Here is a 22,575-nt window from a genome sequence, read left to right as displayed (position 1 = left end):
CACTAGGCATAATTAATAGTCATCAAACCCTTAAGAAGATAATTTCATATATATAACATCTATGGAACTCTCAATAACATTATATTGTATTCCAGAAAGCTGTCATTTTTCCTCCACAAATACTATGTGAGTTAATTTTGATCATGCAGCTTTAAATTAAATTTATATGATGTACTTGGGGATAATAAAACATGTTCAGGATGAAAGCATTCTTTGGAAATATAGAAAATGTACATATTAGAGACAATTTACGGATCTCCAAAACTTTATTATGTTAAATTTCCCTAGTCTATTCTGAATCATCTAACTTGGTATCCATACTGTGTACAAAAGCTTTTTGAAAGTAATACATTCTTATAAAGTTATTTCCAGTGGTTCTCATTATATTCCAAAATAATAATCAAATCCATGCACTTGGCTTCTTGCATTACTTAATGCTTTCCAGGAATTGTTTCATCCAGGAAAGAAGAATATCCAGCTCACTAATAGCTTTGTAGATTCCTTTGTTTCCAATCTGCAGATAAAGTAGAGATAAAAAAGCAGAAAATTTTCACATTTTAAAAAACAAAGTACAATATTCAAAAACAATGATTTAAAATACTTACCCCATAAAATGTTCTTTTCATCCTGGTAATCGTTTTCAACTCTCTGGCTGATGAAGCACATGAAATCTAATAAATCAACAGAAAATACAGACTATATTATTGAAGAGGCTCTAATAATACTTTCCTACCCATTGAATAAACATTTATTGAGCAAGTATAATGTTCTGGGCATAGATGTGCACTGGAAAATACACAATAGTTGGTCTCTGTCATCACATAGCTCACAATGCCATGGGAGAAGCAGACAACAAATCAAAAAACTAACAGAAAGTTACAAATTACAAAGCACACGTAAATCTGGGTTTGCAATGCATAGGACTCTTTAATGTAAGGAATTTTCAGGAATGGCCTACTTTCAATGAATGGTCAGAGGAGGCTCTTTTGAAGAATGACATTTAAATTAAGATCTGAAAAATGAGAAGAAACCAGTGAAGAGAAAGTGAAGAAAGGAAAAAGGGCATTTGAGGAAGATGCACAGCAGAGAAAAATTCAGGCACAGGGGAGGATGTGCAAAGGCCCAGAGGCAGAAAATAACAAGACTAGAACAATCCAATCAGAGAGATAAAGAAAGCATGGGAGATGTGGGAGCATACAAGAATAAATTCCCTTTTTGGAAAATCATCCTGTCCACTATGTACATGCACAGTACAGTATTCAGGCACTGATTGCCAGGAGAAAGCAACAGGATATATTCGTTTTTAAAGCAGGAAGAGGAGCATTTGATGTTTTGAGAAGATGGTTTGTAGCCAGGCTAGAAGAAACGGCCAGTCTCCTTTGAGAAGGTGAATTTTCAAACCCTTTCTGAGCACAGGAATCCCTTAAGAGTCAGTAAGAGGTCATTATTATTGTCTTCTGCTTGCCCACAACTTTCCATAGGGTTCATTAGAGAAAGGAAGAAAAAGGTGAGAGAAGAAAAAAGTGAAAATGTCTAATTAATCTCCTTAGTTTTTGCTCGTGGAACCGCAGTGTTGGAACAGACCAAGGATATGGTTTTCACAATTCCTCTCGATTTACAGAAAAGAAAGCCAAGGCCCAAATTGTTAAGTTGCTTGCCAAAGGTGTCACTGAAGGTCCTGTCCTAGTGACAAAACAGTGCTGGGCACACCAATAAAGGTAACAGTTAAAACTCATGAAATGGAAGCAGCTAAAAGACAATAGTTTTGAACCAGCAAAACATGGCCAGTGTCAATCAGCAGGTTCCTTTCGGCCAGAACACAAACAGAAGAGTGGGCATGATGGGCAGCATTCAGGCTCTTTTTCTTATCAAGAAAAAATAGCTGAAATGATTGGACAGTTATATCCTGAATGCTGTTACAGGGCTTACAGGTGGCGATGGTGTTATGACTGCCCAAATGCGGACTCTACTTTCAGGTACACCCGGTGCAGGAAGGAAGAGATCCTTCTTGTGCAAGGGGCTTCCCTGATTAGGCACTGAAGAGCTTGCGAACTCAGAATGTTCAGGTTAAGGTACAATTTACAGAACTCACAAGCATGACATTGGACTTTCTGGTGGTAAGAACCCTGAATTAAGAAGAGGACATTTCAGGGGCATCTGGGTGGCTCAGTCAGTTGAACATCTTACTATTGGTTTCATCTCAGGTCATGATCTCACGGTTTGGGACTTCAAGCCCTGTATCAGGCTTGTCAAAAGCACAAAGCCTGCTTTGGATTTATCTCTCCCTCTCTCCTTCTTGCAGTCTCTGGCTCTCTCTCTCTCAAAAAATAAATAAATAAACATTTAGAAGAAGAGGACACTTCAACCCAGACCAGATCTAGTGAGGCCAAAACAATGTGTGGCAGGGACCGGACAGTGGTAGCCAATGTCAGAGAGTACAGTCAGAAAGAATCCATTCATTCATTACGCAAATGATGAAGTGGCTACTATGGGTCAGGCTTTAGCGCTAGACACTAAGGCCATAATGATGAACAAAAAGAATAACTAGAGAATTGTGGATAGGAAAATTTTAAAAACAAACACCAGATTAATATTAGTAGGTAAAAATTCAGCAGCTCCAGGAATTCTCTACTTTATCTCAGTTCCCCTGCAAGTGAAGACAGAAATACTGAGAAGATTGCTAGGTAAAAATAATAGCAGTCAACAGGTATTATGTTAGTATTATATATCAGGCACTAATCTGAAGGCTTTGATTATATGACCGCATTTGGTCCTCACAATAACCCTATAAGGTAGGTGCTATTGTTATCCTCATTTTATAGATTAGGAAATTGAAGCACAAAAGTTAATATTATGCTTCTGTTCACATAGTTAAGTGGAAGAACTGAGATCCGAACCCAAATATTCTGACTCCAGAGTCTGTATTTAAAACCACTTTATTATACTAAAAATAAAGAAGCTTAACTTGGAAAAGATATTCTAATTAAGCCAATCTCTTGTTGAAAACCTTCAAAATCCAGTTCCAAAGAGAGATTTAGCTCAAAGATTTCTGCTCTGCATCGCAGAAGGGAAATGTTGGAAATGGCTTCAAAGGACTAAGCTGATTGGAAGAGACAGAGAAGATTTCATCCTGAAAGTGGACGATGTGATAATAAGCAGAAGAAGAGGGGTGCCTGGCTGAGTCAGTTGGTTAAGTGTCCAGCTTCGGCTCGGGTCATGATCTCATGGTTCATGACTTCAAGCCCTTCGTAGGGCTCTGTGCTGACAGCTCACAGCCTGGAGCGTACTTTTGATTCTGTGTCTCCATCTCTCTCTGCCTCTCCCCCACTCACGCTCTGTCCTTCTCTCTCAAAAAATGAATAAACATTAATTAAAATTAAAAAAAATAAGTAGAAGAAGAAATCTTGTGGTTGGTGCGTGCGTGTGTGTGTGTGTGTGTGTGTGTGTTTCTTTCTTCATTTGTTTTTCAGACTGAAACTACAAGAGGAAATTCAAGAAATAACCAAGTCTAGGTCCAGCCAAGAGAGTAGCTATGGAAAGAATTTAGAGAGGCCTACCATTATTTTATAAATAACAGTTTGGTTAGATGCTAATTCCTTCTAACCTGAAATCATCTAATAGAAAATTAGTTGGTCCAAATCTTGGCAATGGGATGACAGAGAACTTCATAAAGAGAATCAACATGAGCCTAACTCTGAGAAATATATCAAAGTTCTTAGGTGCAAGGATCACCCACAAAGCACAGAAGCAAGCTACATGGCCCAATATCAAATCTGCCTGAGCTAGGAATTAAAGATTTAACACCAAAAGTGGGAAGCCAAAGAAGGCCAAAGAAACGAATCAAATTCTGGACCTTACGGAAGTGAAATATCATTAAGGGATTCCTTCTGACTGTGTCTCTACCCAGAAAACTGCAGCCTGCAGTGCATCCCACAGCAGGGTGGGGGTGACAAGAAGAACTTCTGCCTTCACTCCATCTAAGAAGAGCGAGGAGAGTAAAAAAAAGGAGAAAAATAAGGTTTGGCAAAAACAACAATAAAACCACCACCATCACCACCAACAGCAACAGCTAAAAACACCTAATAGTGCCAGCATTGCCATGAGAGCGTGCTGGTTTATGGGATGATTTCTGGGGCCTTGAGGTCCATCCACTATACACGGCCTCCTAGTAAAGATCTGACACCGAAGGTCTCGTTCTCCTCACTGCTGTCAGCATGTCTACGGACCCAGGAGAGTAGCCAGGTTTTATGGTCACAATTCAAATGGCTTTGCTTGGAAAGAGAAATTTCTAAAGGAATGATTTCCTTTACCTTATATTTCAGTGCATAGTTGTATTTGCTGAAAACAATGCACAACAAAGGGTCAGTGATATTACTGTAGGAATGGATGCATGATTTGACAAACTTGGCCAAAGCAGATATGATCTAGCCTGGAGGCCATTTGTTAGTAGGGTTGGGATAACTAGGTCTCAAAGAAACATACGAGATAATCATGGAATGACTAACACAGGGCAACAGCCTAGTCATGCATCATTAAGTTAATCCATTTTTATTGCGTAGTTATTATACACTAAGCATACAATAGTGCCTCTACCCATATCACACTGATTAACTTAATTTTTAAAAGTAGCCTGCAAGGGGCGCTGCGTGGCTCAGCTGGTTGAGTGTCTGACTCTTGGTTTCAGCTCAGGTCATGATCTCATGGTCTGTGGGTTTGAGCCTCGCATTGGGCTCTGTGCTGACAGCACGGAGCCTGCTTATGATGTTCTGTCTCGAAATAAGTCAGTCAGAGAGAGATAGATATCATATGATTTTACTCATATGTAGAATTTGAGAAACTTAACAGATGAACATAGGGGAAAGGAAGGAAAAATAAGATAAAAACAGAGAGGGAGGCAAACGAGAAGAGACAAATTGAGACAGAGAACAAATTGAGAGTCGAAGGGAGTGGGGGTGCTTGGTTAAATGGGTGATGGGCATTAAGGCAGGCACTTTTCGGGATAAGCACTAGGTATCATGCATAAGAGATGAATCACTGGGTTCTGCTCCTGGAACCAAGCCTACACTGTATGTTAACTAACTTGAGAATAAACATTTTTTAATCAAAAAAAATTTTTTTAAAGGGATGTTCTCTCTCTTCTCCCTCTCTGCCCCTCCCCCTGTTTGCATGCCCTCACACTCTCTCTCTTTCTCTCAAAATAAATAATTTTTAAAAATAAAATAAAATAAAATAAAATAAAATAAAATAAAATAAAATAAAAGTAGCCTGCAAGATAAAAATGGCCTTGGGGCACAAGTGATGGCTCACAATCTACTCAGACAGTGATGCAAAGTTACAATGCTGTGTGATAAATACTGTGATTTAAAAAAAAAAAAAAATTGCTTTAAGACAGCAGAGGCAGCGTGACTGTGGGATCCCATGAGGCTTCCAGAAAAGAAAAACCAGTTAGCTGCCCCTTGAAGGGTATGATGGAGTGGCAGCGGCAGGGAGAAGGGCCAAGTAAGCAGAGGAAGCTCAGAGCTCCAGACTGAAGAGAGCAGAGATGATCCGGACACCCTTCAGGTCTCAGCTAAAATGCCCAGATTCAATGATCGGCTGTCGGGCCCCCAGGCTCCAGCCCCGCTGCAGCGCCCCCTGCTGTCTGCTCCCTGCACAGCACCCAGCACAAGCTGAGACCCACTGAAACTGGGGGGCAGCATTTTCAGGGAGTTTTAAAAGGACAGAGATATTATATGTCAATTTTTGTTGTTCTAACATCTGGAATAGTGTTCAGCAAGTATTAGATGCTCAATAAATGTTTGTTGAATGAAGGGATCAATGAATACAATGCAAGCACCAGCTTACAGCTTTGGGGTTCACTGAGCCTATAGTTTAGTAACAGAATGAAGCATGTCCTGGGCATCAGTGAGCATTTTGGTTTGTTAAAAACAACTGCATGAACAAACACAGTCCATAAGTTTGTGTTCCCAGTCTCCTCACATTTTGAATAATCATACAAATTTGGATTATGTATAACGGCTAAAACACAAATGGAAAGTCTCTCTCCAGTGATAATGCTGCAGAAATGAAATACGTGGATCAAGGACTAGACAGCTACACATGGTATAGTCCTGCAGAGAACTAACTGCTCATAGTGTATTCTCAAAAAAACGACCTCAAATTCTTTCTACAAAGAGTTTTGTTATGTTATATCCTATCATAAACAGATGCAGCATTTGCACAACCACTGGAGGAATGTAATATTGTACATAAGCCCTTATATTTACCTCAGCGTACAACTTTAGACTGGATCGTACCATCTCTCTTTTTTCATATACAACATTTCTGCATGTTCCAGTCATAGAAAAAACTAGAGTTTCCAAATACCTTCAATACAAACTTTTAAACACTCTCAGTGGAACTGTTTATCAGAATGAGTCCATGCATGAATTTGATACAAATATTTGATACAAATATTGATCACTAGGATGCACATCTGAAAACTAACCTAATGTTATATGTCAATTATGTATCAATAAAAAATGAATAATTCCATGTAATGTAGCACATAGAAAGATACAGCTGTGCCCCATAATTTAGACAGAGAAGTTATATACCACTAACCAAGGAGCAAATTTGGCAACAAAGAGATTCTATAATATCATTAGAAAATATATGTATCAAGATTGAAACCAGTTACTCAAAAATGATCTCTTTATCTTTAAAGAACTACTGTAAATTATACACATTATGCAAGTTAACACTAACATAGGCACTGAAAAGGAATTTGTTTAGGTGAGCCATTCCTTTGGAAATTGCTGACAAAATGTAATTGGAAGAAAATTTGTGTTCTGTATAAGGAAAGCAATAAAGAAAGACACTAACTGGGGCGCCTGGGTGGCTTAGTCGGTTAAGCGTCCGACTTTCGCTTAGGTCATGATCTCGCGGTTCGTGGGTTCGAGCCCCGCGTCGGGCTCTGTGATGACTGCCAGCTCAGAGCCTGGAGCCTGTTTCAGTCTGTGACTCCCTCTCTCTCTGACCCTCCCCTGCTCACACTGTCTCTCTCTCTCTCCTAGAAATAAATAAAAACAGTAAAAAATTAAAAAAAAAAGACACTAACAACTTTACAGCACTACTACATGCTAGTAGACACTTTGGTATATTATCTCATTTAATTCTTCCAACAACCACAAGATGAGATCATTGGTATTGTTGAAGACAGGTTTTGGACTTTGCACTTAATAAGAAAATATCACAGGTTGGTCTCACTTTCTACTTCTGGTTTTATCAGTTCAATCAATTGCAATTAAAACAAATTGAAATTTTCAGGATACATAATTGGCGATGCTTTGTAAGTTGATAAGCTAGTTGCAATTAATGATACAAATTGTTGAACACACTACAAGGAGTGAAGACACAAATAGTCTCTTAGCCAAGACTTACCAGACTTTAAAATGATGTACATACAATAAGTATAAAGAAATGTATTTAATTAAATGTTAATTAAAGTCGATGATGAAATCTTTAAAACTAATAGAATTTTTTCAGTTTCAGTTTCAACTTTGATCACTAGCAATTAGGCAAATTTTTTATGAATTCAACTAAGCAACTCTTAAATTCCTTTTTGAGTCTGAGAGTATTTGAGCTCCATGAGAATCTTTAAGGGCACCTGGGTGGCTCAGTCAGTTAAGCGTCTGACTTTGGCTCAGGTCATGATCTCATGGTACATGAGTTCGAGCCCTGCATCAGACTCTGTGCTGACAGCTCAGAGCCTGGAGCCCACTTTGGATTTTGTGTCTCTGTCTCTCTCTGCCCCTCTCCCTCTCATGCTTGCTCTCTCTCTCACACACACAAATAAACACTTAAAAATTTTCTTAAAAAACAATCTTTAATGCATTTTTTTCACATATGCATGGGTCAACTTTCCAAATACCATTTAGCCAAATACTATGGCTAGCAAAGATTATAAAAATAAAAATGTTTACATTGCCCATAACTTATTTCCTTTGATGAATTATATCATCTGAATTGCCCAAATCAGACTAAGTTTAAAATTTATTAGGTGCTGCAAAATACCTAGAATGTTACAAAAAATAAGGAGATGATATTCAAATACAGTAGTACCAGAATTCCAGACCAAACGGTTTATCATGATCATTATCATCATGGTGTCTTTTAGGGGTGGCTTAGTAAGATGCCAGTCTTAGTGGACTTACAAAGAAATGGAAGGGAGGAAGCTTGTACAAGCCAAAAAGATCCCTCAGAAATGAAAAATAATTTAAGTCCATGAGTTAATAATAACTCTAGGAGAAAATAACAATTCACTGATCACTTTGGAAGAATGTTAGAAAATCAGTTCCTTATATTGAAAACTGGTAAATAAAGAAAAAGAATTAAGTATTTGTTCTGCCTTTCTTATATGATAAGTTTCTCAGGACAGCCAAGTAGTAAGGGGTAGGTTCTGTTTATGGAATTACCCCCACTTATAAATGAAAAAGGTATACTAGGATTTTTAAAGTATCATTTTGTAATGCATTCTGAATAAGTAGATCTAGACAATAATTAGTGACTGCTTACATCATAAACATAAATGCCATACACTATGTGCCTCTGATGAAAAGCACACAGCACTACATATGAAGTGTATCAGCGAAAACATCAAGCGGAATCTGATCAAGTATCTATGTATAATTACCAATGTATGGAAAATAAAGAAAAGAACGTAAATGACAATGAAGATTTAATCCTCAAACTACAGACTATAAGAAACTTTGTAAGGCAAACAACCCTATATCTTTAACAAATAAATTGCAAGAAGAAGGAAGAAAAGAAAAGAAAAAATCTGAAAGAATTCATCCCTAACAGAACTGTACTACAATATACGTTAAAGGAAATCCCTCAAAGAGAAAGAAGATATTACCAGATAAGAACCTGGTTCTACACAAAAGAATGAAGAGTCTCAAAAATGGCAAAACACAAATAATTATAACTAATAAGTCAATAAAAGGGATAATATGGAACTATTTAAAAAATCAATTGAAAAGAAGTCACAAAAAGAGGAAAATAGAACAAAGAATAGACTGGATAAATAGAAGACAAACAGCTGGGAGGTAGATTTAACCCCAACCATATTAAACCCCCATCGCATTTACAGTAAATGGTCTAAACCTACCAATAAAAAGATTGTCCATGTGGATAAAAAACACACAGAACTTTAATATATGCTGTCTAAAAGAAATCTATTTTATATAAAAGTCACAAATAAGTTAAGAGTGAAAGGACAGAGAAAGATATACCATCTAATGCCAATCAAAAGAAAGCTGAAGTGGTTTTATTTGTATCAGAAAAAGTAGGTTTCAGAAAAAGAATATTATTAAGGACAATAGGGTACTTTTATAAAATAAAAGGGTCAATTCATCAAGATGACATTGCAATCATAAATGTTTACACGCCTGATAGCAGAACTTCAAAATACATGAATTTCTACCATGAATACTGATTCGAACTTCAAGGAGAAATAGAAAAATCCACAATTAATGTCAGAGATGTCAATAAAAGATAAAATAAGTAAAAAGATCAGTAAAGATATAGAAAAATTGAAAAATAATAACAACTAGATCTAATTGATATTTATAGAATGCCCCACCCAACAGCAAGATATCAATTCTTTTCAAATACACATAGAACATTTATCAAAATTAACCAAATTCTGGGCCATAAAACATGGCTCAACAAATATAAAAGGATTTGAGTCATATAAAGGATGCTCTTTGACCAAAATAAAATCAAATTAGAAATCAAAATCAAAAAGGCATCTGGAAAAATCCCCAAATATATAGAAGCTAAACGATACCCTTCCAAATAATTGATGGATCTAAGTAAGAAGAAATCAAAAAGGAAACTAGAAAGTATTTCAAAGTAAATGAAAAGAAGCACAACATATCAGGATTGTGGGATGTAGCTAAAGTAGTGCCAAGAGGGAAATTTATAACACTGAATTCCTATACTGAAAAGATAAAAAACTCAAACTAATAACCTCAGCTTTCACCTTAAGAAAACACTGAAAGATATCAAATTAGTGACCCAATCTTTCAACTTAAGAAACCAGAAAAAAATAAATAAATAAACTCAAATGTAACAGAAGAAAGGAATAATAAACTCAGAATGAAAATCAGTGAAATCAAAACAGAAAATCAACAGAGGAAGTCAATTAAACTAAAAACTGGTTCTTTGAGAGTCAATAAGATCGATGAATTTCAATAAGATTTAAGAAAAAAAGGGTGAAGACAAAAAAATACCAAGATTCACAAGGAGAGAAGTGACATCATCCTATACTATTGCAGACATTAAAAGGATATTAAATAAATAACATAAACAATTTTGTGGCTAAAATTTGGTAGACTTGATGAAATGAATAATATAATTGAAAAACACAAATTATCGAAGCTCACTCAAGGAGAAATCAAGAACCTGAATAGCTTTGCAGCTATTAAAAAAAGAAAATATTTAGTTTAAAATCTTCCCATACACAAAACCCTAGTCAGAAATGGCTTCACTGGATGACTGGCTTCAAAAATGGCTTCAAAGGATCAATTTTATGTAAACCCTTTCAGAAAATTAAAGAGGAGAGAATACTTTCCAACTTACTCAATGAGACCAGCATTGTACTAATTCCAAAAATGAGACAAAGATATTAAAGGAAAGGCTACAAATGTTGCTCATAAATATAGATGCAAAAAATATTAATAAAATTTTAGCAAATTGAACTTTACAATACATAATAGGAATAACACATTATTACCAAATAGAGTACATCCCAGAAATACAAAGTTGGCATAACTTTGAATATCAATCAATGTAATTTGTATGAGTTGTCTAAAAAATAAAAGTCACACGATCATCTCAATAGATGAAAAGGCATCAAGCTAAATGTGAAACCTAAAAGTAGAAAAAATTGTAAATGAAAACATAGTAAAAGTTCTTTGTGACTTTGTGTTAAACAAAGATTTCCTAAGTATGGCACAAAAGGCATGATTCATTGAAGAAAACGATAAATTAGACATCATCAAAATGTAAAATATCTTCTCTTCAAAAGACACTGTTAAGATAATGAAAAGATGTCATAGACCAGGAGAAAAATATTTGCAAATTATATATCTGATAAAAGATTTGTATGCAGAATATATTTGAAAACACACATATGCAAACAAAACCCAGTAAGAAAACAACCAACCTATTTTTTAAGGGCAAAATATTCAAACAGATATTTCACCAAAGATATATTGATGATAAATTGGCAAATCAAGAGATGCTCAACGTCTTTAATGACTTGGGAAATGCAAATTGAAAACACAGTACGATACCATGACTACACTGGCTGGAATGTGTAAACATTGACCATATCAAGTGATAGCAAGGATACCGAGTAATGAACTCTCACACACTACTGGTGAAAATGTAAAATGGTACAGTTGCTTTAGAAAACAGCCTGGTTAGCTCTTACAAAACATACACCTAACCTATGATCCAACTATTCCACTCCTAGGTATTCACCCAAGAGAAATGAAAATACCTGTCCAAAGACTTGTATATCAATATTCATAACAGCTTTATTTGCAATAGCCAAAAAGTAGAAAAAAAACCATCAGCAGGCAAACAGATAAATAAATTGTACTATAGCATTATCACAGAATACGACTTGGCAATAAAAAAGGAATAAATTACTAATACACTCAATCACATGAGTGAATCTCAAAATAATTATGCTGGGTGGAAAAAGTCAGACATAAAAGAATGTAACACAGACATCATTTATATTAAATTCTAGGAAATGCAAACAAATCTATAGTGATAGAAGACAAATCGGTGATTCCCTGGGGACAAAAGGAGGGGATCACAAAGGGCATAAAGAAACTTTCGGGGTTGATGGATATGTCCATTATCTTAATTGTGGTGATGGCTTCACAAGGGTATACATATGTCAAAACTACCAAATTATACACCTTAAATATGTTCAATTAATTGTGTGTTGATTATATCTCAATAAATCTGTTAATAAATACATCATAAATATTAAAAATACACAAAATATATATGGAAAGCTTACATACTACTCTTATGATTACTCTGATGCATGAGACTCCTGAAACTTCTAGCAGGTCTAAGCAACTTGTTTACCTTTCTCCAAGCTTCCTCCTACTATACTTATTAATGAGTGACACCCCCTCCCACTCAGCCCCCCAAGAAAGAACCTTGGGCTCATCCCAGACTCTATTCTCTTCCTCAGACTCTCCTTGCCCTTCCCTACGACACAGGTGTGCCACCACCTTACTCCAGACACATTATTGCAATGCTTTTCTCATTGTTTTTTCTCCCTAGAGCCTCACCACCCACCTGTAGCCATCTACCTTCACTAAAGAGGTTTTTCTAGAACATAAGAGTATATGATCAGGCCATGCCCTCGGTGCTTTACATTTTTCTTCAGGACAATCCTTAGCCTTAGCCAGTGTTATCATGTCTTTCTTAAGCAGGCCTTTATTAGCATTTCCTGGCTAAAATCCAAACAACCAACCTCCTCTCGACATTCCTCAAGCCATTCTACATTCACACTCAATTACTTGCAGTTTCCTGAATATGATCTGTCATTTCATACCATCAAGCTTTATTCAAGCTTCTCCCCCTGCCATTCCTGTTCCTTACTCTCTGGGAAACTGAATGCAGTTATCACCTCCTTCGATAACACATGCTCTCCAAACCCCACAGTGGACAAAATTAACTACTCCCTGCTTTGTGCTTCCACAGTGACTGGGTCACACAGAAAACTCAGCATCAGACATGTCACATCATTTCATGATTCACTGACCTTCTTTGTTTACCTCTCTCTGCCAGAGAGCAGAGACCTGATCACACTGGCCTCTCTCACCCAGCACGGAACCTGGGAAATACAGAAGTAGGCCACCTGCTGTAAGCCAGTCTGCAAAAAGTAAACTGACTTGTTTCTTTTAACCATTTAGTTCCAGTTGATTGGGTTTTCATTTGTCTTCACAACACTATTTTCAGGAAAGTTCTATATTCGTAGGAAGAAATAATTCGCTGACTAGAGCAGATGCTCAGTAAATTTATATTAAACAGACACCAGCTTCTGTTACCAAAAATACAAAATTACGATTGACCAAAAGATTAACCGCAATGCAAGCACCTATTTCCCTGACTCAATGTCTGCGAAGGCTTTCCAAACTCATGCTGATCCTCTGATTTTCTTTTTCAGTTTCACAGAGGTGGTTGGTACACCTCTCAACATAAACTCCACAGTCTGCGAGACAAATTAACCGGTGCTAGCAAACACTGGCTTCAGGTGGAAGAAAAGTAAGGAAGACCCTCAATTAGGTGGCGCTTGGAGAGGTTGGGTGGACGTGTGCTCGTATTTGGCCACAAGGGGGAGCCAGCCACTTTGGAAAGCAGTCGCAACGCCCGCGAGAAGTACCCCGCCCCCCCCACCCCCCCACCGCTCCCACAGGCTGTGTGACCCAAGTCCCTGAAAGAAACATCTCTATTGACAGAACCATCTTTATTGATAGGTCTCTTTCGGGGGGGAAAAAAAAAACTTCTCCAAAAATAAATCAAAGCAAACCAGGTTTCCTAGATTGTGTGTTCTCTTAAGTTTTTCATCTAGAACATTGCATTGGTCTTGGTTATAGCTATCATTATGAGTTCTCTAGCTATTTGAGCCAAGGCAACTGAATTGATGGGAAAACAGACATGCCTTTAGGGGCTCCAGGTGTCTGGATACACTGCAGTATCAGGCAAGGATTTATTCTAGTGCCTCACCACCATTAACAACCTCATTTGAAATAACGTCAAATTAAGTCGGGTGACTAATGCAATGAATAGCACCTACACAGTGGAACCAGAGTTCAAACAAAAAGTGAAGAGAAACAGGATGCATTTAAAAGAAAAAAAGAAAACCAAAAGGCTGAAGAGGACCCTGGTTTCCAGACACTGAAATGGGAGCAGTTGGTTTGTTCCTTTGAGCTTCACTCTAGCCTGCAGTGACTGCCTTAGGTCTCATTATTTCCCCTATATCAAGTCCTTCAAGGGATATTCTCCTCCTCTTCAAATCTTTTAGTGGTGAAAATGCTCTTACCGGGGTAATAATAACCTAATCGGCTGGGGGTGGGGGTGTGTGTGAATGAAATATAAAACTATATAATAATTCAACTTAAATTTAAGAGACTATTTATACAACTCACTATCTTTTTTTTAAATTTTGAATGTTTTATTTATTTCTGAGAGAGAGAGAGAGACAGCATGAGCAGGGAAAGGCCAGAGAGAGAGGGAGACACAGAATCCGAAGCAGGCTCCAGGCTCCGAGCTAGCCATCAGCACAGAGCCCGACGCGGGGCCCGAACCCACGAACCACGAGATCATGACCCGAGCCGAAGTCGGCCGCCCAACCGACTGAGCCACCCAGGCGCCCCTACAATTCACTATCTTAATAAGATGACCTCAGAGGTAAAGTATAGAAAAAGCTAAAGAGATGTGAGGATCTGTCCATTAGTTTAGGCAGGGAGCTGTCCCAGGGCATTCTCTCTCTTCTACAAAGAGGTACGAGTTTGTAATTTTAATCATTGCAGTCATTTGAAAGGAATAGGAGAGTTTCTAAGAAAGCATGCAACCCAAGCCCCAAACAAGGACATAACTTAAACACAAACTAACCAAAGAAAAAGAGAAGGTAAATTCAGTGAAATTTTTTACCTACCTGACCACCTCCCTCACATAACATGCTTCTGTGCTATGGTCTGCAATCTGAGATCCTGAACACTTTGACAGACCCCGAGGAAAATACATCCTAACTGTTAAATGAAAACCACTTCCAACTGTCCAGCACTGAAGTCGCAATGACCCTAATGTCCAGGAGTAGAGAACTCGTTTCCATCTAGCAACCCCAGGACTGCAATAATCATCCCTGCCCCACCTTTGCACCACCTGCAAGGTACAATCACAAGAGGCTGAGGGACACCTGGGTGGCTCAGTCAGCTAAGAGTCTGACTTCGGCTCAGGTCATGATCTCACGGTTCCTGTGTTTGAGCCTTATATCATACTCTGTGTTGACAGCTCAGAGCCTGGAGCCTGCTTTGGATTCTGTGTCTCTCTCTCTGCCCCTGCCCTGCTCTCTCTCTGTCTCAAAAATTAATAAACATTTAAAAACAAAAACAAGAGGCTGAGAAAGCATACTTGGAGCCCAGACAGGATCGTAGAAAAGATTCACCATCCCCCACAGAGGCAAGTCAACTAATATTACAGTGATCCCAGCTTAATTGCTTTTGCTTTATTTTGTTTCATTTTTCTGCACTGGCCATTATTACTGTGAATGTTTATATAGAAATGTGGTCACTTTAACCTTCTTAATTAACTCCCCATTGCTTATGGTGGCAGTGACCATACTGCAGCATCAAATAACTTAAGTGCCAAAGAAGACATATCCCACCCTTTTATAAAGTTATGACTGAGACTGTGCCTTAAAAAGGGCAGAGCTATAAAAAAAAATTAGGTAAATAAATAAGAAAAAAGCAATCTAAAAGCTCTCATCAATATGGCAAGGAAAAGAAGAAAGGAAGGAAGAAAGAAGAGAGAGAGAGAGAGAAAGAAAGAAAAGAAGGAAATAACAGCCTAGAATAGTGTTTGACACATAGCTGGTGCTTAAGAAATATTTATTAAATAAGTGAATGGGAATCACTTGGGAATCATATACAGAAGGAACAATAAACAAACAAACAAATAAATAAATATTGAGGATCATTCCATGTTATCTTAGATCTCCAGTATGTCATATGTGCCACTCCTTAAGAAATCATAAATATTTTTAAAAGAAATAACAAATATTATGAGTTACTCACGACTATTCAATGCTGGTTCACTGATGATAAACTCTCCATTTGGACCACAAGCCAGCAGTTAGAAAGCCCCTTTTACTCACCCTTTGCTGTGGAGTCAGCTTCCTACATGCTGTTTTCTAGGTAGGTTTCCAGGGTCAAACTTACCGTGTTTGCAGTGCATACTTACACAGCGGCTCAATTGCTGCCTAAGGCTATGAAATTCTTCCACAAAGTGTATTTCCTTGCAGACTTGTAATTGGAGTTGACCAAAAACATCTTCCATGAAGAAGGACAGAAGCTGTTCTCGGAATCTGCAGTTTTTCTATAAATAAGATATAAGAAATTGCATAAAGTACACCATTGAATACAGTTTTTATAAAATGTCACTGAAACCCGGATTATTATGTGATGACCACCCGGAAATTTAAAATGCAAGAGGGAAAGCATCAAACAAGTAGAAAGATGAAAAAGATTTTTAAAAAACCCTCTGGCTTACCATAAATAGCTTTTTTGTTTTCCTTTTTAACAATCGTATATTTTTTATGTGGTCTTCCTACAATAAAACAAAGAGAAATAAGTGTTATCCAGAATTACAAATGTCCATTAGGTCATCATTTTAGGAAGAGCCTAATACTTACTGGAATTGTTGCTTTGAGCCACGCTGCCTTGATGTAAAGCATGTCAACAGCCTGGGACAGTGTGCCCTTTGGGTAACAACCTTTCGCAGAGGAAGATGGCCTGTGCTTGGCGATGACAAGAGACAGAGTGGCAAACAGCAACCCAGACCTCAAAATGCAATTCACCTGCATCTCCCTCCACCCCACTCGGGGCTCCTCTCACTCACCAGAGAGTTTCTTGTGCTGGTTTGATGATCGGATAACCTACTTACTTAAGCCCTCAAGGCCACCTCTTCAATGAGATGCTGTGGTAGATAACTTACAGTTCATAGAGAGGAAGATCACTTTGGCTGTTCTGTTTTTTAGAGCTTCCTTCATACCCAAAAAAAACTTTGACCACACTATCTGTGACACTAAGAAAAAGCACAAGTTTACTGGTAAGGTTATGGCCTCCTTTTCAAAAAAAAAAAAAAGTTGGAACTTCAGTTGCCTATCACAACAGATTCACTGTTTTAAAAGTCATGCCATGCCAGTAAAGAATACTGATCCCCAGAAGGCCATGCGATTTTTTTTTATCCCATATGAAAAATAAAGTCTCCTTTTTAGCCAATATCCCCCCCCCCCAAATTAATCAAAGGTAGAGTGGACAGCCCTGAGACAACTGCTCATGATCTCATATGGGTTTTACACATATCCCTTGCCAAATCCTTCACCAGGCTCCCCTTCTGCCCTCAGAAGCCACCATTCTTTAGCCACCATTAAGACCCAAGAGAGAAGCTTTCCAATTTTTCTCAAGACTTTTTTCAGCTCAGAAACTATAACTCCCCTAACATATTCAAGATTTGTTTGGCATGGGACCTGGGATTAAGGCCCACAGTTTAGTAAATTCTCTGTCATCTTTGTCCAAGTTGACTGCTTCTAGCTCTAGACTTTGAGTAGCATGAACATTGCTTAAGGAAAGAGACCTAATCTTTCCATCTTTGAGTCCTTAGCCCCTACCAAGATGATGCCTCATCTAAAGAAGCACAGCCAATATTAGCTGAATAAATACTTTCCTTTCCACATCACGAAATACTACTGTAATTGTGTTGTTTTTCCATTTGTTATCAGGAAATTTCTGTCAAGGATCTGCCTATACAGAAACCAGTGCTAGGTACTAGGGGGCTATAAAGACAGATGCTCTACGGAATCCCATTTTTAGCTCTGTCCAGTTCTTCTTATGGTGGTGATAGGGATGGTTCATTTTGGGGAATTATCCCCAGGCTAAGAAGTGGATGGAGCCCAGAATCATTTAATGAGAAGCAGAGACAAGTCACCAAAACCTAGCATGCACAGAGTTAACGTAGTACCTGAGCAAAACAAAACTGGAATCTGGTTGTGAGCAAGAGATTCCTCACAACTAGACAGTCAGTAACAAGACTCCAAGACAAATGTCTAAATCAAGACAACCAGGCCGGCAAAGGAACAAAGAGAAAGTGTGAGTGAAAGGTCCAAACACTGGGGAATATTTCCTGCTGCTTCAAAAAGTAGGTAGATTTTGAAGTGCCGGAGATTTATTTCCACAGGACCAGCTCTGCTGTGAAGGGCACACCCTCTGAGGTGAGGTGGGAATGTTCACAAAGAGCTACAGCGGAAGACAGCTGGTTGGGAGCACAAAGGGGGTTCACTGAAATTTTACAAAAATTGAGGAAAAGGAAGAATTATTTTTAACTAAGAGTAGCTTAAAGGTGTTTGAACTGGGACATGAAATACCCTAAGGTGTTGTTTTTTGTTTTGTTTTGTTTTGTTTTTGAGCAGAGTGATGCCTACTATTCAAAATTCCTTTTAGAGAAGAGTATGAGCACCAGAGATCAAAAGCCCAAATGCCTTCAGAAGGTTTAGGATTAACATAAACACCCTGAGTAAGCGTATAGGGGACAGTTGGGACTAAATTGCTTACTTGGCCACCAAGCCTAAAATCTGCCTATTTATAAAGCCTGTAAACACACTGTGTGGGTACACTAAAAGGACCACAAAGAATACTTCCAGGATCTGTATACTCCCTGAGCAGCTAATTTAGGGTCCCTGGTGTGAGCCAAAAAAACATAAGTGCAATGCAAATCTCTAATACTGATAAATGAGTATGTGTTCTAATTTTTAACTCCTGCTAGTTGCATTTACATAAATGTCTCATGTCCCTCAAACTACCATGACCCAAGGAAGATCACACACATCCCAAGTATGCCTCTGCTTTGATTACAACTGACTCAAGAAAACTGGTCATTTCCTTATGACTGAAAACTATATCTCCCTGTTGGACATAGTCATCCTACTTCTTAATTGGCAGATCGGCCTTGTTAGGGTCCTTCAAACAGTCCAATCTGATCCCCAAAGGATGACTAGTGATTAATACAAAGGATACCTAAAATACAGGTCCTAAAGAATTCCAAAAGGGGGTTCATAAAGTGTCCCAAATAACAGAAGAATCATTAGAATAAGTACATAATGTCCTTGGGGCACCAGTTGAAACACAAGTGTCTCTCATTTGGGATGTATTTTTATTATATTGTTTTTATATGTTCCTTATACAGAACTATATAAAGATGGCTATTAGTACAAGGAGATTTGGTTTTGAAACTCAGATCCAACTACCTTACTATTATATACCCATGGGGAAGTTACTAATCCTCTCTGAGTGTTAGTTTTTGTCATCATTAAAATGGGACAATAATTGTACCTACTTCAGAGAGCTGTCGTGAACAAAAAATATGATACTATCAATAGAATGCTTAGCACAATGGCAGCTACAGATGCACCCTGGAAGTGATAACTATTGCATTATTATTTTTCAACTAATAAATGCATCTTAATCTGTCCAAGTACTAAACCAAAATACTACAGACTAGACAGCTTATAAGCAACAGAAATTAATTTCTTACAGTTGTGAAGGCTGGGAAGTCCCAGATCAACAAGTCAGCAGGGTCACACTCTGGTGAAGGCTCTCTTCTGGGCTGCAGACCTCCAGCCTCTCACTGTGTCCTTACATGGTGGAATGCGCAAGGGATCCTCTTGAGCCTCCTTTATAAAGGCACTAACCCCATTCATGAGGACTCTGTTCTCATGACCTAACCACTTCTCAAAGGCCCCACCTAATACCTCGGGGTCTAGGGTTCAACATATGAATCCAAGGGACAAACATTCAGACCATAACAAAATGCATGTGCAATACCCTGAATAATGTTTAAGTTTATCACAAACTTTCAAAAGCTTTGAGAAATGGTTGAAGAAAGTGAGAAAAATAAAGGATGAACAATGATCTGACAATATTTCAAAGAGCATGCGGGCATGAGGAATTCAATTTACCCCCACAAACATCCAGAAAGCAGACTGGGATCATTAAGTGGATATTTTAGGGCTGCCACTTCTACCTAATGTACAGGAGAACATTTAAACAACTGATCTGCCCCAAAGCACAGCTGGCTACCCCAATTCCCAAATGCCAGTATGGCAGCCATTTCCCTTAAAATTCAGTTCCATCCCCACACACCCAAAAGAACACTAACGACTCTCTCTGATGGCCAAGCATATCCAATGAGCAACATGGGTTTTATGCAGAGAATCACAGCTAACTTTGAGACCTCTCCTTTGTAGAACAAAAACAAAACAAAATAAACCAAAAAAAAGCACCCACTGGGGTCCCTAAATTGCTAAACCATTTAGTTGACTCTAAGACACATTTGTGGTTTGCCTTTTTCCCCCTACATTTTAATATCTCTGAAATCACAACCTGTTTTATAATCCATAGTCTTATAATTATATCACCAAGTCAGCCCATAGGCAGTTGTCCTTTTCTGTGCAGCCACCAATCATGTCCATTTCAAACTGTGGGCATGGTTGTTACTACATGTGTTGAGCTGAATTGCTGTTCAGATATCTTTAGAAAGATTGCACTATGAGTCGGCAACGAAATGGAAGTTAATGTGTTCTCAGAAAGGCACAGAACAGCAGTGGGATGCAAATCTGCTATTAGAGAAGCAGATATTTGCCTTTGGAAGAATGACCAAATTTACATATTTTCTTGCAAGGCAACAACCAAGTGCTAAGTGTTAAGCAAGCACTACATCATAGTTTAATCACCAGCACTTATTTCCTTTCTTAGTGATAAAACAATGGTGCAACTTTGATCACATGGTATCTTAAATTTGTTGAAATATGATGTTTAATGTCCTCAGTGATTGATATAATTCCTGAGGATCACGAATCCTAAAATCTACATGGCTATAAATAAGAAGTTGGTGGCTCTGCTTTAAACTAGTCATTCTACTTGTACAAAACCCTGAAACTCAATATGTCTTCCCCAGAATAGAGCCAGAATATATGATAAGATACAGTCATAGATTGATAAATATACTTAATACAATGGTATCTTGGTTTTGTCCTTTCAGAAAAGGTAGGTCCCTCTCTACTGGACAATTCCACCCAGGAAACATGTTTATCTTATGTTTACATCATCAGAAGGATGAATGAGAACAGGCTAGAGAAGGAATGAAGAGGGCTGTAAATAGTCTGAATGGGGAAGAAAGGGGATCCGGAAGCCGGATTCATGGAAAAGCACAAAGAGGAAAAGTACATGAAAAACCTCTGAGCATCTCAGTGTTCCCAGCTCTGTGCTGGGTGACTTGTACTCTATATGTCTTCGCCATGCATCATTCATTCATTCATTCATTCACCAAATATTTTTGGAACGTTCGTTATCGCCCAGGCTTACTGGGGCTCAGGATGCATCAATAAACAAAGCAGAAAATTATTGATTTCATAAAACATCCTAGTGGTACTAGAGTATGGAGAGGACAGACAGTAAGTAAATATAATAGATATAACTTATGAAAGTTACAAGCTAGTTATATACAGTTGGAAAATGATGCTTTGGAGAAAATGGAACAGAACAAGGGGAATGCTGGTGCTCGGATGAGGATGGGTTGTAAACAGGGTGATCACAGAAGGCTCGATGTAATATTTAAGCAACAGTAAAATGAAATGAAGAGCAAGTCACAGGGATACCTATTCAGTGAAAAGGCACAGTCAGTGCAAAGACCTTAGGGAAGGTGAATGTTCAGTACAGCTAGGAAGTCTGTGTGTGTGATCAAACCAGAGAAAGGGGGGAAGGTAGAAAAATGTGAGATCCAAGAAGAAATGCAGACACAGGTCACAGCCTTTATTTCTTTTTTAAGATTATTTATTTACTTTGAACGAGAGAGAGAAAGCAGGGGAGGAGCAGAGAGAGAAGGAGAAAGAGAACCCCAAGCAGGCTCCACACTTAACCCACTGAGACACCCAGGCGCCTCTAAGTCATAGCCTTTAAAGCTATTAGTGGGACCTCAGCTTCCACCCCTGGTCATAGGGGAGATTTGTGCAAAGGAGCTATATTATCTGACTTTAGGTTCTTTAAAAAGGAAACAGGACCCAAATACCCAGTAATAATACGAGCTTCCCTTTGCAAGTGATGAAAATGTTTCAGAACTAGATGGAAATGGAGGTTGCACAACATTATGAATGTACTAAATGCTGATGAGTTGTTCATTTTTAAGTGGTTACTTTTACATTATGTGAATCTCACATTAGGAAAAGGAAAAAAAAGGAAATGAAAAGAAAGGAAAGGAGGAGGAAGGAAGGAGAGGAAGGAAAGATGGAGAAAGAGAGAGAGAGAGAGAGAGAGAGAGGAACAAGGAGAGCCCGGCCGCTGGTGCAGCAGGAGAGAAACTACCTCTGTACCATAACTCTGCTGAGCCTTCTCGGAGGCCCTGGCCCTTCCCTTCTTGTTTAATCCAGAAGAAGATTTTTTTTTAATATGTTACTCATGATCTCACAGCTTGTGGGTTTGAGCCCCACATCAGGCTCTGTGCTGACAGTTTGGAGCCTGGAGCCTGCTTCAGATTCTGTGTCTCCTCTCTCTCTCTATACCTCCCCCACTCACACTCTATTTCTCTCTCTCTCTCTCTCAATAAATAAATAAATAAATAAACATTAAACAATTTTTTAAATAAAAATAAAATCAAATAAAATATGCTGCATATGTGAAGATTTTAGTATCTCTTGAAAAACATTTTTAGGAATAGAATCCTACC

General features: G+C 38.2%; 1 protein-coding gene across 1 annotated transcript; it reads right to left on the bottom strand.

The window, feature by feature from the left end:
• Positions 1–414: 414 nt before the first annotated feature.
• On the bottom strand, positions 415–16,663 carry IL26 (interleukin 26). The gene is made up of 5 exons (XM_039245620.1): positions 16,493–16,663; positions 16,351–16,407; positions 16,042–16,176; positions 606–671; positions 415–514 (listed from the first exon to the last, which is right to left on the bottom strand). The coding sequence occupies exons 1-5, from the start codon at positions 16,661–16,663 to the stop codon at positions 428–430; spliced, it is 516 nt and encodes a 171-aa protein (XP_039101551.1). The 3' UTR covers positions 415–427.
• Between the last annotated feature and the right edge of the window lie 5,912 nt (positions 16,664–22,575).

Source organism: Hyaena hyaena, unplaced genomic scaffold (assembly GCF_003009895.1).
Source record: "Hyaena hyaena isolate Hyena2069 unplaced genomic scaffold, ASM300989v1 scaffold_262, whole genome shotgun sequence".
NCBI classification, from domain to species: domain Eukaryota; kingdom Metazoa; phylum Chordata; class Mammalia; order Carnivora; family Hyaenidae; genus Hyaena; species Hyaena hyaena.
This window is presented reverse-complemented; position numbering and strand designations above follow the sequence as displayed.

Coding starts and splice junctions, on each gene's coding strand:
- IL26 (XM_039245620.1), bottom strand. CDS start 16,663: ATGCAGGTGAATTGCATTTTGAGGTCTGGGTTGCTGTTTGCCACTCTG. Junction 16,177..16,350: donor AAACAAAAAAGCTATTTATG/GTAAGCCAGAGG, acceptor TCTTATTTATAG/AAAAACTGCAGATTCCGAGA. Junction 515..605: donor TGAAAAGAACATTTTATGGG/GTAAGTATTTTA, acceptor CTTTATCTGCAG/ATTGGAAACAAAGGAATCTA.